The following is a 16,314-nucleotide window of genomic DNA, read 5'->3' as shown; positions in this document are numbered from 1 at the left end:
CAATTAGAATTTCATGAGCTCACAAATGTTTCTCTCTAGGAAGATAAGGTAGAAACAATTTGAAAAGGATTAATGTCTAAGCTTTCTGAATTAAAATTGCAACAGGTGTCAATTTTACATGCCTGTCCTTGCAAACAAATGTATCATTATCCATTTGATTGATGACAGAGTAAAAGATTATATTTTCTTTTGTTTCAGAGTTCCTTTTTTTTTTGAAAGTGAAAAGATATAATTTTCCATCCCATTGTTTCTAAATCAATTCCTAGTATTTTCTTATTTTATTTCTGTCTAAGAAAGATAGGAGGAACTACATTTTTTAAAGGACACTTTGGTTATGAGCACATCATTGTATCTTTAAAGGTGCTGATAGGTACACCTCTTATAATACTGTATAAGCTTCTAAGGTTTCACAAGTTTTAATCTTCTCTAAAGATACATAGAGGATATATAAAGATCTATACGAATCTTCTCAGAAGCAGATTCCTAAGAGAAGAGATCTTGTCCTACTTTCCTCTCAGACAGGGGATATCAACTTATGATTAACCTCAGAGCAAGAAGAATTTACTAAGCAAGAAGAATTTACTAATTAAGTTTAAATAAATCATTGTAGTTAACCTGAACAAAGTCAAATTTTAGTAAGCTATGTGTGGAGACTTTATCCTCTAGCTGGTTGTGGGATGTAAAATATGATGAAATTAATTTTATGTTCTGTATACTGTAGCTTCTCAAGCTCTTCCCTATACCTCACCAATACAAGGGTTTTACAATTTTTACCATCTCTAAGCTGCAGTTTTTTATGTTCATTCTACTTTCCAGTGCTGATGGGCACATGCTGCATTTGAGCAACCTCCCTGAAACTATGTTGGAAATCTCCGTGGTGTGCAACACCTCTTGGCAGACCCCCAAACATTTATCTTGAGATATTATTTAGCTTGAGGTATGCAGTTTGAGATAGTATTTAGCAGGAGGCCGATGTGGTTGCGGTACTGCTAACATGGAGTGACAAAGTCATGGGAGATTGTAGTCAAGGTGGCATTTGAAAGAAAACCTTTGAGCATTCAACAAAAATGTAGGGAGAAAGCCAACTATCACCATAATGATCGCTGACTCCCCATCATCTGAAAAACAGCTGTTTTCCTGACCAAAATATAGATTGCCCAGTTGCCTAATGTGGCAAATGCTTGCTTTCATTTAGAGGCTGAAATATGCAGCCTCTATTCTGATTTGTCTCAATGCTTAACGATAGTCTATGAGATACTCAGTCTGAATTTCAGCCCGTTAGGCCTCACCAATGCTCCTTGTTGCCAGTGTTAGCAGAGGGTAGTAGCTGTGGAGATTGGAGGACCGGCCTTTGGGTGTGCAGCTTTCCATAGAATCACAGAATCATTAAGGTTGGAAAAGACCTCCAAGATCACCTGGTCCAACCATCCCCCTTCCACCAATGTCACCCACTAAACCATGTCCCTAAGCGCCAAGTCCAACCTTTCCATGAACACCCTCAAGGACGGTGACTCCACTACTTCCCTGAGCAACCTGTTCCAGTATTTGACTACTCTTTCTGAGAAGAAGTGTCATCTAATTTCCAACCAATTTCCTTCTAATTTCCTACTTTTTGGTAGGCCCTGCATACCCAAGCCGCCCGTGGGCTCAGCAGCCAGCAAATGCATGGTCTCGCACCCCATCTGGTGTAAGGCTCCCTGTGTACATGAGAATCGAACGGACAAAATCGAACTCGAATTTGACCAAACTGTAAGGAATAGGTTTATACTGCAGCTGACAAAGGCTAGCTTTGCATAATGACATGGCTTTTCTCCGACTATGATACATCCCTTCAGGCATATAATTGCGTCTTTTGGGGTTGTTAATACGGGACCATGTGTGAAACCAGTTTGAGAGGAAGCCCTGAGGTGTGCCCACGCCGTTACCTCGCCCAAGCCCACCGCCATGGCTTGCCACCCCAGCCCCACCGCCCGCCGCCGCCTCCCCCCGTCAGGCCGACGCAGCCCCCTCAGGCCCGGCGGGGCGGGGCGCGCTGTGCACCGGAGTCCCCGAGGCGAGGACTCGCAGCGTCCCGCCGCCAGCCCCCTGCCTTGCGAAGCGGGGACGAATATCGCGGTCACACCCACGGCCGCGGCTGGGCTGTGGGACGAAGGGCACAGCGCCGGGTCTCACCGAGCCGCCCCCGCCCGCAGCCCGCAGCCGTCAGCGCCGCTCTCCCCGCCCCCGCCGCCCCCCGCCCGCCTCCGAGGGGGGGGACATGAAGCGGCGGCCGTCTATAAAAAGCCCCCGGGGAGGGAGAGACGGGACCACCGTGCCGCCAGCGCCGCCGGGGGGCCGAGGCAAACGACAGGCAGCGACACCATGGCCCAGTCCGTGTGGGGCTATGACAGCGACAACGGTGAGAAGGGGAGAGGGGGCTCCGTCGGGTTGAAACGCCCGGGGGGGAGCCCAGAGGGCAGCTCCGGGGCTGGGGGTCATCGCCCCGCTGCGAGCCGGGGTCTGGCTGGGAGGTGTTGGTGACCTGCCCTTGTGTTTCCACCCAGGACCCGAGCGCTGGCATGAAAACTACCCTATGGCCAAAGGTGACAAGCAGTCACCCATCGAAATCAACAGCAAAGATGTGCGGCACGACTCTTCGCTCGCTCCTTGGCATGCCAGTTACGACCCTGGAGCAGCCAAAACCATCCTGAACAACGGGCGGACCTGCAGAGTTGTCTTTGATGACAGTTTTGATAGATCAGGTCAGCTTTTGCTTTGGCTTTTGGGGGTTGTCAGGAATTAAAGCTTACATAGTGCTTGTAATCAAAACACATCCCACCGTAGCTAGCCCACACGGAAGAAGTTATTTGGGTAGGTGAGATGTGGTCCAGAGTTTATTTCTGTGCATCCTGCCTTTTTTAGGTTGAGCACAGGTTGGGCAGGGAGGCTGCAGCTGCATGGACACCCCTGTCACACAGATTCAATGGAAAAGGGAGACTGAGTAGCAGCCAGATATTACTGCTAGCAGTTCCCTAAAGTAACCTTCTGCATGGACACCAAGGCTTCAGGTGTTGTGTAAAATGAGAGAATTTTATCCAGAAGGGTTTAATGTGCTGTATTAAACACTTCATAAGCACAAAACTTGTATGTTTTCACAGGCTTTGATCTAGATTTCTTCTGTTTGCTTCACATCCTCGACAGGTTGATGATTGCTCTGTTTAGCCATGTGGCTATTTCAGATTTTGAGATTCACAATGTTCCTGTACATTTGAGCACTTGGACACTATGGTTATTTTTTCCAGGGAAGGTATCCAATCCACACTCATTCTGTGTCTTAGGTATAACAGGGAAACTTGTACATCCTTGTCCTGGCTACTTTTTCTAGTTCTGCAGCCATCTCTACTACATATATTAACATTAAATCACAAAAATTAGCCTTCGAATCTAGAACTTTTCTTGGCAAAAGTTACCTACATCATTTTGGTATGAGCAGCTACCCAAAACTGAGGTTTTACTGGCTTTTCCAGGTTGGAGAAATGGATGTAGTGAAATCACAAATGCTGTTACCATTTCCCATAAGAATTTGCAAATACTTACTTCCTTGAATGCAAAAGGAAGCAACCAATTAAAAACAACTTGCTACAGCACCTCTTGCTGCGCAGGACATTCTTGGCTTTTCTTGATGGTCATGGTCATACCTGTTTAAACAGTGACAGACAGTCACTGAAGCTACGTGAACTAGAGTAGTATTATCTGAAAACAAGCATGGCAATGTTATTTTTGATAGAACAAAGCAGGTAAACAGAGCCCAAAGCCTGAAATGCCTGTTTAAGCAAATTGCCAAAGATGGAATTTTTTACTGTGTAAATAGCAGAACTACAACTGTATGTTCAAAAGGGAAAAAATATAATTACAATTAAATGAAAATCCCAACAGTTATCATCACTGCATATTCATGCAGTAATATTCAATACATATTTTGCAGCACCAGTAAAGCATTACACCTACATTAAGTATGCTGCATGTAGACTACATAGCTTAGTGATTGCAACTGTCTACTTTGAGTGGTAATTCCAAAACTGTTCAGCAAGTTCTGGAAATGTTTAGATTCTTTTGACTCAACCTTTGACATTTGATAATGATTCTTTTCCCTCTGCTTTGTAGAAGCCACTTCGGAAAAGCCATGAAATGGCTTTGCTATTTAGTTGAGAGATCAGTCTTGCATCTCAAGTTAAATTTTTCAAAACTGGATTCCAGAGGTGTGTTAGCTTATAGTTCTGAATACAACAGGCAGCAGCAGTTAAAGTTAAAAGTAAATTCACATACCGTATAATGTGAAGACATCTCAAGAGCATGCAATATTGATATTGACTTCCTTCTAACAAGAAGGAAAACAATCTAATTAATGGAAAACAGTAACTTTCCGTTGTGTTGTTTTTTGGGTTTTTTTTGCATCAGCTTTGATGGCATTTTTATTGTGATTCTGTTCTTACGAAGCTATATAATTAATGATATATATCAATGGTATATTGAAAGGTTACAGTCACTCCTGTTTATTCTGAGTTCATTGTTTCCTTGGACTCCTCTGTTTACAATTATAGCTACATGTTATTTTTCCACATCTCACAGATAGAATCTGAACTATTTAGGACAAGGACCATCTCTTTATGTTTTTGTGCTTTAATATCAATTTCTGCTATTTCTATATAGAAGCTTTAGAAAAACAATAAATTACACTTTTGTTTTAACATGGAATTCTCGTCCACAAGCATCGCATAAAATCAATCCCATGACTTAAAAGTGTAGCCCTTCCCGTAAATCATTTTCCCTCCCCATTATCTCTCTTGCTCCTCCGGACACCCAGTGTGAGTTCCCTGCACCTAACTTTCTGAAGGCTGCTGGGTAGTAGATTTGTCTGTTGGAATCAAATACAATGTTTAACAGCTCTAAAGAACCACAGGAAAAAGAATTTCAGAAACACTTCTTTGGTCTAATCTCATGGAAAAATCTTTCCAGTTAAAAAGGTTTATGTTTATGCTGTCGATATCTGTGGACCCTTATGGAGTGCTGTTTCCAAGCGCTACACGGTATTTGATTTCTCAAAAGGGCCATTGGTAAGAAACCACTGATAAATGAGTTTCTAACTCTGATACTGATTTAGCTTGTAAATGTAGGTTGAACACAAATTCAGCTCCTAAAGGAAAGTTCCTCCCTCACGCAAATTCCAGTGTAAAAGGGCAAGCAAATAACTATCAAGAATTTGGGCCGTAGAGTCTGTGCCATTTTTCCTATATTCAGAAGTGAAACAAGAATAATAATCAAGTGATATACCTTCCACTGAGGGCTCTATACAGTATTGAGTTAGTTAGGATAATTTACTTATGTATTAACAAAGTCAAAAAAGTAAGAGGAAGGCATGCCTAAAACCTGAGGCAGTGCTTTGTTTCTGCCTCTCCGCCCTCTGTCAATGGCTATGACACATGCCAACTTAAAAGAGAAACTGCAGAGTTAAACCTTCTGCTCTGTGCTTAGCACGTCTTTTATCTGTAGGTATTCCAACACACGTGATATCAAGAATTAATTTGACACCATTGGATACAAGAGGTTTTAAATATGTTAACTTTGAACTTCAAAGCTATTGTTAGAAGTTCAAACTTGAATGCTATTTAAGCAAGGTCTTCTGGCACTGCAGTTGTGAACTGCATTATCAGCTTTCTGTGTAAGGAAACACGTCTCATTGCTGCCTTAGGTAATGAATGAAAAAATACATTTGAGAGCTTATCCTCTAGGCAGTCCCTGCTGAAAAAAGTCCCCAAACCTAACAAAAAGAACAGGAGTGGTGTTTTGAGAGTCAGGGTTTATGCAAATTGCTGATGTGTGGTAAGCATTATTTGCCTAAGAACATTTTTTCTTTTTAGAAGCATCCAACCACGCTGTAACCATAGTTTGCTTACAGACTAGTTTGTAGGCTGGCGTTGATGGAGATTATCAATTGCAGTGCTGAGAGGTGGGCCGCTCACAGGAGCCTACAGGCTGCGCCAGCTGCACTTGCACTGGGGTTCCTCTGATGACCATGGCTCTGAGCATGTCATAGATGGGGTGAAATATGCAGCAGAGGTAGGACGGAGTTTTAACAGTAGTCTTCAGTACTAACTGGAATCTGGTTGTGCATCTGAACAGATTAACCGTTCTCCCTTTTACAAGTATTTATTTTTTCTTTAAAATCTGTTTATTTAGTGTTTTTTTCTCTAAAATCTGTCTATGAAACTGGTGAATATTCATCACTGTGCAGTGGAATATGTTGCACCTGCCAACAAACAGGTCTTTACAAATATATACTAACATGAATTTTGCTTCATTGAATGAGTTTTTGCTCTTTTTCTATAATGTTTTAAAAATCCTTGAGGCAAAGTGATATGTTATTTCCAAATAGAAAGCTCTGTTTTCTGCTGATGCTTTGTTGGCTGTTAATAATTTGTAGCATAACTTGAATTACTAAGTTAGTTTCAGGAAGCGTTATGAGTAGAAAAAAGTGGCGAAAAGTGCATTTGATAAGTTGAAGTTTAAAATTAGATCTACCTTAAAAATGATTCAGGCTGTTAAAGAGAGTATGTTCAAATTGCCAAACGTGTGCTTTAAAATCTGTCTGCTTTCAAGAACTGTGGTAAACAGATTTTTTTTATATATAAACTACTATGCCATTGTTGTCCAGAGTTGCTAAAACTAATGGCTGGTTTAGGCCCTGAAGACATCAGCAGGTAATAAATGTGACAGAATTCACTAGTGATGCTAGGCAATTACTAGCAAGTTCTTCCTTAATTTCTTTCCTCTGTTTTATCTGAGAATAGGTTCAAAATATATACCTATGTCCACAAAAAAGGACTGCAGCAGTGTTTTATGACCGTAAATCACCTGTAACCTCGAGGTGCAGAGCTTACAGGGGCTCTGCCCACCCATCATAGGAGAAAATTCTGGTAGATATTTTATAGGGTCAGTGTGCACATGCGTTGCAGAAACGACTGTGGGTGATGGTTTGTTTTTTTTTCCTCACATTCCTTAGCCACAGCCAAATTGCAATAGTATTCTACTTCCTGTGACTGACTACAGACAAATTCTGCTTCCTCAAGCTACTTTTTGGTTAGTTCAAGCACAGACTTTTTACTTTGCTTTTTTTTTTCTTTTTGCAGTATTTGGGTATTTATAGACAAGAGAAGAATGCCTGGAATGTATGACATTTTGCCAAAATGTGGCCAAAGATACATGGCTACTCTACCTTTATCCTTAGCAATTATATCTTTATCCATAAGGGAAAAGAAACAGCATTACACAAGTTTGTATTCCGGGCAAGTTACTTTGCTGTTATTTAAAAAATAAATAAAATAGTTTAAAAGAAAAAGGTAAAAATTTGCATTCAAAATATGCACCAGACTCCTATTTTTTTGTATGGGACCGTGTTCCAGACACTGCTTATTTTGAGACACTGCTGGTTGCAGCACTTGTAGCTATATACAGGAGATTTTCTGGAAGGAGATACAAAACTTAAAGTATATCCTGAAAATAAGCATTGTTGAAAGCAGAAATAAGAAGGAACTGCCAGGTTACAATCTCTGCTCCTCTCCAGTATGATGTGCAAAGAGCAGTAAGAGATAAACAGCAATAACAAATGTACTAGATAAAATGTACTAGATAAAACCCAGTGTAAATCCCAGAGCTGATATCTGCATAACCTCAAGATCTACTGGAGTGAAGTGAATGTCAGTAGGTGCTTTATGCACTGCATGTTTGCATGTCACATGCTTGGGTTGAACTGTGTATAACCGAATTGTCTGATGAATTTTTAAAAGACATTGTGTGGTAAAGTCCATTTTCTTTCCTTTATGCTTCAATCAAATGCAAAGTGATATATATAGAAAGTGCGAGCACGTGGAAGCATGGGAACACGAACTGGAGATACTTATGTGTAGTTTCCTTTTTCATGTCCATTCCTTTACTTGCTGTCTAGTGGAAATTTCGTAATATGATGTAAGAGATCGTAAGACTGCAGCATTGGCAATTTCTTGCATTTATAACCAAGGTTTTATTGATTTTTAGTTACACATGGTACACTGGAATCCAAAACATGGCAATTTTGCTGGAGCTTTGAAACAACCTGATGGTGTGGCTGTTGTGGGCATTTTTCTGAAAGTAAGTGGCAAACATTCAGTTCTCAAATATTTTCTGTATTTACTGTCTTTTTACCTTTATTTTTCCCTACACTTTATCGTTTTACAGGAAAACATTCAAAGTGATGCACAGACTGAAGTCACATATGTCCTTGGGCCCTTCAGATTGCATGCACTGACCCATTCAGAGCAGACTTCTGCCACCATTTGTGACACCAGTGGCACATATCACACGTGGTATTGAACAAGAGACACACAACTTCACGCCTGGGACGCCTGCTAACTTTGTCCCTGATAGCTGGTCAGCTCTGTGCTGTGATGTGTACTGAGTGAGGAGGACAGTCTGCACAGGAGTGTTTCCTCCTGCCTTTTGTCTGCTAACAGGTATTATATCGACCTGTTAGCAGGATTATGTTGACTAATTCACTCCCTTGATCTCCTGATGATCCCTACATGAGCTGAGAATCAAAAGGAGTTTAAGGAACCTGCTCCAAAAGACCAAGTACTTGAAAGAATTGATGGTAAAAGGAGTTCACTGAACATCTTAACCTTGAAATACAGCAGGTTAATAAAAAATATTACAATACTGATATTTTGCAATTTTTTTTTATGAACATAAATCAATCCTAGTGTCAAACCTGTATGTGGTCTAGGACACTCAGAAGCACTTAAATGCAAACAACCCAGTAGGATAAATTATGCAAACTTCAAATATGTGGTTCTCATTGTACTCACAGGTGTGATCTTCAGGTTGAGCACAGTATCAGAGAATACGTCCCCTTTTATTGCCTAATCACTGCTAATTTGCATTCATACAAATGTAGCAAGTGGATATAATTAATTTTACAACAGTACCCCTGGACAGACTAAATCCAATGTCATTTTAATTCTGTTATACTGTGAACCAGCCTGACATTTTTTCTTGTAGTTGTTTTAAACTGATAGTGATAGAATTTCAGCACCTGTACAGATTCTCCCTTATGACTGTGTAGAATCACAGAATGGTTTGCATTGGAAGGGACCTTAAAGGTCATCTAGTTCCAACCCCCCTGACATGAGCAGGGACACCTTCCGCTAGACAATGTCCTTTGATTATTTTTCCTTTGTCATCTTTTTTGGTCTATTCTGGATTAAAGCTTTGTCTTGTAAAGCACAATTTACAAAGTATAACATTATGTTCCTATTGACCATGCTAAGGTCAGCTAAAATGTCTGCAAAAGAAAGTAGTATCGCTCTATCTTCCCTGGCCTTCTTTCATTTTTTTCTTGCTCTTTGACACAGGAGTCATTGTTCTGCTCTGGGTTTGTCTTGTTTCATGACTGGATTTTGAGTATTGCTAGAACAGAGATTGAATTATCTCCTGAATAATGGAATTTAATTTGTTCTTGTAAAAAAGACGTCATTAAAAGCATGTCTTATGCATACTGTCTTTACTCTTAGATGCAGAGCCATGTCAAAGCTTTTGGTGGTGCTAAACATCATGAACACAAGCAATAGAGTGACCCCATAGCTTTAGGAGTTCATGACATGATTCTCATCATATGTCTTACACCAGATCTGATCTGACTGCATATGTACAGCAGGATATTGTGTGTCTGTAAGAGCTCCGTATGTTCAGACTACCAGTACTTTGCTGAGTGCCCATCTCACAGCAGTTGTGGGTTGCTTCCAAACTAGTAGCCTAGTTCTGGGCCCTGCAGGGTCTAGATGACACTGGGTGCACAGTTTGTTGCTCAGACAGTGGGAGATGTCTTGTGGAGTCTTACAGCACACTTTTGAATTACAAAGCCGGTAACTTGAGTCTTCTATTTTGGACGTTCTTTTAACATAGTTTTGTGCCAGTCTGTATTGGATGCTCTAAGGGTGTTGTCCATAGGCTTGTGTCCAGTGGGCCCCGTCAATAAGCACACAGAGTTGGAATCCACATGGATGCCTTTTTAATTAAATAAGTAAAGCTTGGGACTGCAAAGGTACTGCTGCCTAACTTGATGGATGTGATATACTTCTACATACCGTGGAACACGATGAAAATATACAATACTTGTGCTTTGCATTACAGGTTGGAAAAACTCCCAAACCAGAAATGAAGAGAATTCTTGAAGAAATAGATAACATTAAGACCAAGGTATCAAAAGTTTCTCTCTCTTTTTTTTTTTTTTGTTTTGTGATAAAATGTAGCTGAAAAGCATCAGAAGTAGAAATCCAAAGTTGAGATTCATTCTTTTTAGCATCTTTCTGGTACCTAACATTAGCACCGGAGGTGATAGACTGGACTGTGGAGCAGGACACTTTTTTTATTGAAGTAAGCATATAACTCTTGACTTCTGTAATTATTCATGATGTGGATGATATTTTGTCAATCCTTGCATGCATAGTTGATAATCTTATTGGCACTGCTATGTGTAAATAAGCTAGTATACAAACACCAAGAAGAAACTAAAAGCTTTTTGAACTTGAGGTCAGAGGACAAAATGCATATCTAAGAACAAAAGTCCATTTTACGTACGTAAAACTGCAGAAGGGAATTTATTTGCAGAGAATTATGATGCTACTTCTTAACATCATTATTTAACATAGACCTAACTCCTAGGTCTACCTTACCATTCCACTTCATGAAAAGCCTCATGATTCTATCTAATGATGCTAAAACTCATTTTTATGTATGATGTTGAACATATCACCAGATCACTAGGACTCGATTTTGCAAAGTTTATAAACATTTTCTTGCAAATTTAACAGAATTTCTTTCATTTACTTTAAGTATATAAATACTTAAAGCATGTAAGTTTGTAAATACTTACTGTCATTGATGTGAGGGTCTGATTCTAAAATCTGTTATCTCCTCACTTAGTCTTATTAATTTTGTTTCAACCTTAGCTTAGCTTTTCTTAGCTTTCATTACATTTCATTTCTTTCTGCTGAGGGAATTGAAGGTCAATTTTATGCCACCTACTTTGTCAATGATATCAATCTTAATATAGTTTGAGCTTCCTCTCGTAACCCTTTTGTCCCTTTTTGGCCATTTACATGCAGAAGAGCTTTGCTACAGTTGAAAAAAGTTTATAAATTGCCCTTTGAAACACTGTGTCTCATATAATTATGACTAGGTGGTAGTGATAACTACACCATTACATCATATTCAGGACTGTCTCACAGGCAGAATTTATGACTTCTAACTGCAAAACAGAAAAAATAGAAGAAATCTGATTTCCTACAGATACTGTTTGTTTTGGTTCTGGGAAAAGCAACAATTCTAGAAAAGCAGAGAAAGATAGGTCATGTGCAATCATACAGATCTTGTATTTTATTTCTTAAACCTTCTGTTTCTGTCATAACATACATCTTACTGAGACTTATTTTTCAGGATAGATTAATGGATGGTGTCATCAGCGTATTTATCTCACATGCAGTCTCAATTGCTGTGATACATTACAGAAAGAGGAGTTTCTTGGACACTGTACTGTATTTACTGAAAAAGCACATTTCTGTTTGAAGCTATTTGCAAACTCATCTTGAATTTACAGAATAATTCTGTCAGGAAGACATTTGGAATCTTGGTGCTATTCCTTCTGCTGGTATTTCGTGCAAGGATGCGTGGAAAAGATTTCAGTTCCTCCCATTACACTTTGTAGGGTAGTTCTCTGTTTCTACCTAGAGAAGATTCTTTATTAGAGGAGCAGGAATTTGGAAGAACAGATTTTGTTTTTCAGAATTGCTTCCTAAATACCAGTAGAGAACTAAACTTTCTTGTTTAGTTCTTGGTCACCTGCAGGGGAGACGAGAAAATATCATTACGCTTCTGTTGAGATACTCTCTTGAGTATGCCCTTTGGTAGAAAAGAAAACCTTTTAGGAAATGTTGTCTGGTGTCTGCTGTTCTTCCTTGTCTGTTGATATTCACCTTTAGTAAAAAGGCATTCAAGGTCCTGTACCCTTCCAGGGAGTATTTCAATTTTTTGCTTTCTGTGTAAAGTGCCAACAAAAAGATTAAAAGTGTCACCATAGCAATGTAAGTAGAGAACAGGTTCAGGGGGAGAAAGATGCAGATTTATATTCCTTGAGATAGAGAAGAAGGATGAATCTTGGATAAACACCTGGCCACTGTTCTATTGGATAAAAGTGGTACCAGAACCTACAGTGCCCTAACTTTTATCCCAAATGACTCCAAATAAAACAAATTTTGATAATCACTAATTAGTTTTGAGGGCACGGGGAATAGAAAAATATAGCAATGAATTTGCTTTGGTCCTGCACAATTCAGGTTGTAATTTCACTTAATTTATTAATGGAGTCAAAATTTCAGTTGTTACTAATTTCAGGGCAGATACTTAACGAGACGAAAAGGAGGTTGATCTCTTGCATGAATCTTGATATTTAACTACTTCCCCTATAACATTGATGCTGGTGTCTTTCATGCTGTATATGCCTAGAATTACTTAAGAGATTTTTCATGTTTTTTAAGGGGAAAGAGGCTCCTTTTCAGCACTTTGATCCATCAATTCTTTTCCCCAAATCTCGGGACTACTGGACCTACCACGGTTCGTTCACAACACCCCCCTGTGAGGAGTGCATCACTTGGATTCTCTTGAGGGAGCCCATTGAAGTCAGCCCAGACCAGGTAAACTCCAGCTAGTTCTGCTACTCCTTTACTAGTTCTCAACAGTCTCGCACCACGTCAGTGTAATGTTTTGCAAGCCATATGTTACCTTGCATTATTTTACGAGGAGAGCTGAAGACTGTGAGAAATTGGCTACAAAAAGAGTTAAGCTGAATTGAACTGCAAAGCTGACCTTGAGAATTGGGCTGTCTTCCTAGACATGATCTGGAATAGCTTCAGCAGGAGTGTTTGTGGGATCTTGGAGACCTGTGTAGGCAGAATTGCCCCAGAGGCACAAAAGTCAGTCCTCTCAGCAGCCTCGGTTCATTCTTTGTGCTTCAACATCAAGTGGCAAGTAAGAGTAATGTCTAGCAGGTTTAAGAAATTACTGGTCCAGGAAAACTACTGACATCCTAAAAGTTGTCAGTGAGAAGAACCAAACTCGCTAGAACCTGTAAATCCTAATGATAATACAAATTAAAGTATTGGTTGTACAATCAAATTCCTCATCTGCCTCAGCGTTTGTTCTAGGCATCAAGGTGCTGTTTCCAGATGAATTTACATGTCCACTTTTTATTTTTCTTCCTTGCAGATGGCAAAGCTCCGTAGCCTTTCTAAGAGTGGTGAAAACGAAGCCATGAACCCACTGGTTGATAACTGGCGCCCACCTCAGCCTGTGAAGGGCAGGGTGGTGAGAGCCTCGTTCAAGTAAAGCTCTGTGGAGCCTGAGTTGAGAAAATCCCTGCATTCTAAAGCATAGTTAGTTTTTGCTCTCTACTGCTTTTCCTCTGGATCAAGATCTGTGTTTCTCAGCTTAACATTCTGAGTGGTAAAACTGAATCTGATTTTTAAAGCAGAAGAAGATACTCTATGCAATCACTAACCTTATGAAGGAAATGTGAAATACATGTATTCCTTGACCTCATGTTTTAGCATTTGTGATAGTGTCACTTCTCTGCCACGTGGTCTAGGAAGAAAAACGGGCTCAGTTCCAATACTTAAAATGAATTTCAAAGGAAATGTAGTAAAGGCAGAAGAATGAACCAGTAGCTCAGGAAAGCAGAAATAACAGTGGGTCAAACAGTACATGAACAGGAGCTAAAATGCCTGCTCCTACAGCATCTTTAGTAAATAACTTCCTCAGATGTCCCACATTGTGCAAGCATCCAAAGAATAAACTCCTCTTTAATGTACCACATTTTTCTTTTCCTCTCTTGTTCATAGTTTGTTGTCCAGGATTCTGGGGATACAATCAGGCATGTTTGGCTTTTGTGTGTGAAGACAAAAAGACATACCTTGCTGTCATTGCAGCATTTGCTGTCTTTGCCATGGCCTGCAGCTGCCCATTGATCTTTACTTGATTCACTGCTACTGTTACTTTACCCATCCAGCCCTAGAGCATTGCTGGTATCAGATTGCCTTGTATTTAGTACAGCAGCTTTAGGATTGCTGGGGGGTGAAGTGCCTTCCTCCTGCTGCTCTACTGTTACCTCTCAGGATGATGGATTTTATCTTTGATCCTCTGCCTATTTTTTTTTTTTTGGCATCTTAGTCTACATATTAATGATTTCCCCTATTAGGGATTTTGTTGCATATGGAGAGGGTCTTTGCTGATGACTTGTGTCATTTGTCTTCCCTGCTACTAAAAAAATCCAGATTAAGTCTCCTAAGTGTTTGTTTACTGTGACTCTGCATAGTTGGAGGCTCTAAGTGAAGTCTCTTTAGCACTGTCACTTTCTGGGGAGGCAGTTCAGCTGGCACATACGATCTGAGCAAAGAATGACTGGCAGACAGAAACATCTTCCCCTGTCCTTCACAATGCTAAAATGCTATCATTTCGGCATGCTCCCCAAACAGTGTAACACAACTACCATCTAGGTTAACTCTGCATGCAGAATATGTGAGTTAATATCTGCTACTTAATATTCACCATTGGGATGACTTCTCAGCGTGGTACCAATCAGAAGATTGGGTAGTCAAAGTCATGGTGGGTAAAGTCTCCTGAAAATTAAGTTTGGGGATTATCTTCCTCTAACTCATGAATAGGTGGCAAAGAGAGTTCTAGAGATACTGCAACAAACATGTTCACAGAGACGTACATAAGGAATATGCCAAAACTTGAAAAAATCAGGGGTACAAGTGGCTAGAAGAGGCATTTCTCAGTCACCCTTCTCTATTTCACTTTTCATCTTTGCTAGAAAAAAATGTGCTCCAGCAGTGAAGTAAGGAACAGGCAATATTGGCTAAATTTTGCTGTTATTACCAGCACAATTCAATGAGAATTCAGGGATAAAACTGAAGGAGGATTTTGATCCTTTATACCCACTTAGAATTTTTCAAATAATTTTTGAATTCCCATTGAGAATTAATAGTTTATTAGAAGCTTATTTTGCTTAGTATGAAGCAATTTTATTTTAAAAACCAAGTTCATGTCGGCAGAAAATGAAGTATTGATTGAATCCTGTTTACAATTGTTTTGGCATTGACTTATTATCAGAAGATCAGCTTTTGATTTTAGGAGTGCAGCACTTGCAACAGCATTAATTTTAAGAGTCTCTTAGATCTTTAAACTTTTGAGTCTGTACATCTCAACACATGAAAATGTTTCTATAGGAAGCTCATGAACAACTTTTTCTATTATACTATGTCTTACATGTAAAATTTATTGTCATATCCTTATGCAGTTGATCTTGGTGTTGAGAAAGTTTCTACATAAATAACTGAGACAAGAATTTGAGTCTTTCTACCTAAAAAAGGCATTGACTGTGATGTTTTAATTTCTTATTATTGGGGCAATAAAACAGGATTAGTTGCCTGCACTTAAAATAATGGCTTTTGTGTCTTCCGAGAACCAATAAACTGACTTACATAAGAAACTGATTTGTTATGGTTTTATTGCTAATGCTGAGTGGTGATGGAAAGTAACAAGAACTTACTAGAAAACCTTGCTACTGTTTTCTTTGATTCATTTGATTGTAATGCAAGGATGGACAGCCATTCTAGTTACTACCTTTTCATCTGTTGTAGTTCGTTTTAATATCTCAGCATGGTTTCTGTGTATCCAATGAAACAGATCCTCAAAAACTTGAGACATCAGATGAAACACTTTTGCCTTTTATTTTTATTTTTTGCCTGGACTCAAATAATCTCTTACATTTTTCCCAAGTTCATGCATTCATGTATGATCTTGAATATCACTAACTTGAATATTAATTTTGGTTTTCTTGGAAGAAGCACATGCACCAAACACATGCATAGCTGAAATGGTTACATCATTTTGAAATTTCTTTATTCATTTATACTTTCTTAAGCACACAAAGTAAACTTTTTAAAGTGAAATAATATCTTAATTGCCCTGATACTATGCAGTTGCTCCCCACACATCAGATGTCCTTTACTTTATTTCAGTATTGCCTGTACTGCTCTTGGGTGGCAGACTAGACAGAAGCGCATCAACTACTGGCACAGTAGTTGTGGCTCCAACAGCAAACACATGCTTTGTATATTGGCACACAGGGAAGTCCTGCCTGAAATATAGGTTATTCCCCCGTGCATTTGCTCTCATTCTATTCTGCCT

At 39.5% G+C, this 16,314-nt stretch overlaps 1 protein-coding gene across 1 annotated transcript; it reads left to right on the top strand.

The window, feature by feature from the left end:
- The first annotated feature begins 1,546 nt into the window (after nucleotides 1–1,546).
- LOC310894287 (carbonic anhydrase 3-like) lies at nucleotides 1,547–15,613 on the top strand. The gene is made up of 7 exons (XM_083824202.1): nucleotides 1,547–2,398; nucleotides 2,544–2,741; nucleotides 5,978–6,096; nucleotides 8,071–8,163; nucleotides 10,201–10,266; nucleotides 12,603–12,758; nucleotides 13,330–15,613. The coding sequence occupies exons 1-7, from the start codon at nucleotides 1,945–1,947 to the stop codon at nucleotides 13,447–13,449; spliced, it is 1,206 nt and encodes a 401-aa protein (XP_083680328.1). The 5' UTR covers nucleotides 1,547–1,944; the 3' UTR covers nucleotides 13,450–15,613.
- The last annotated feature ends 701 nt before the right edge of the window (nucleotides 15,614–16,314 follow it).

Source organism: Anser anser (genome assembly GCF_964211835.1).
Source record: "Anser anser genome assembly, chromosome: 2".
Taxonomy (NCBI): Eukaryota; Metazoa; Chordata; class Aves; order Anseriformes; family Anatidae; genus Anser; species Anser anser.
Note: the sequence above shows the minus strand (reverse complement) of the source record. Positions and strands in the feature narration are given on the sequence as shown.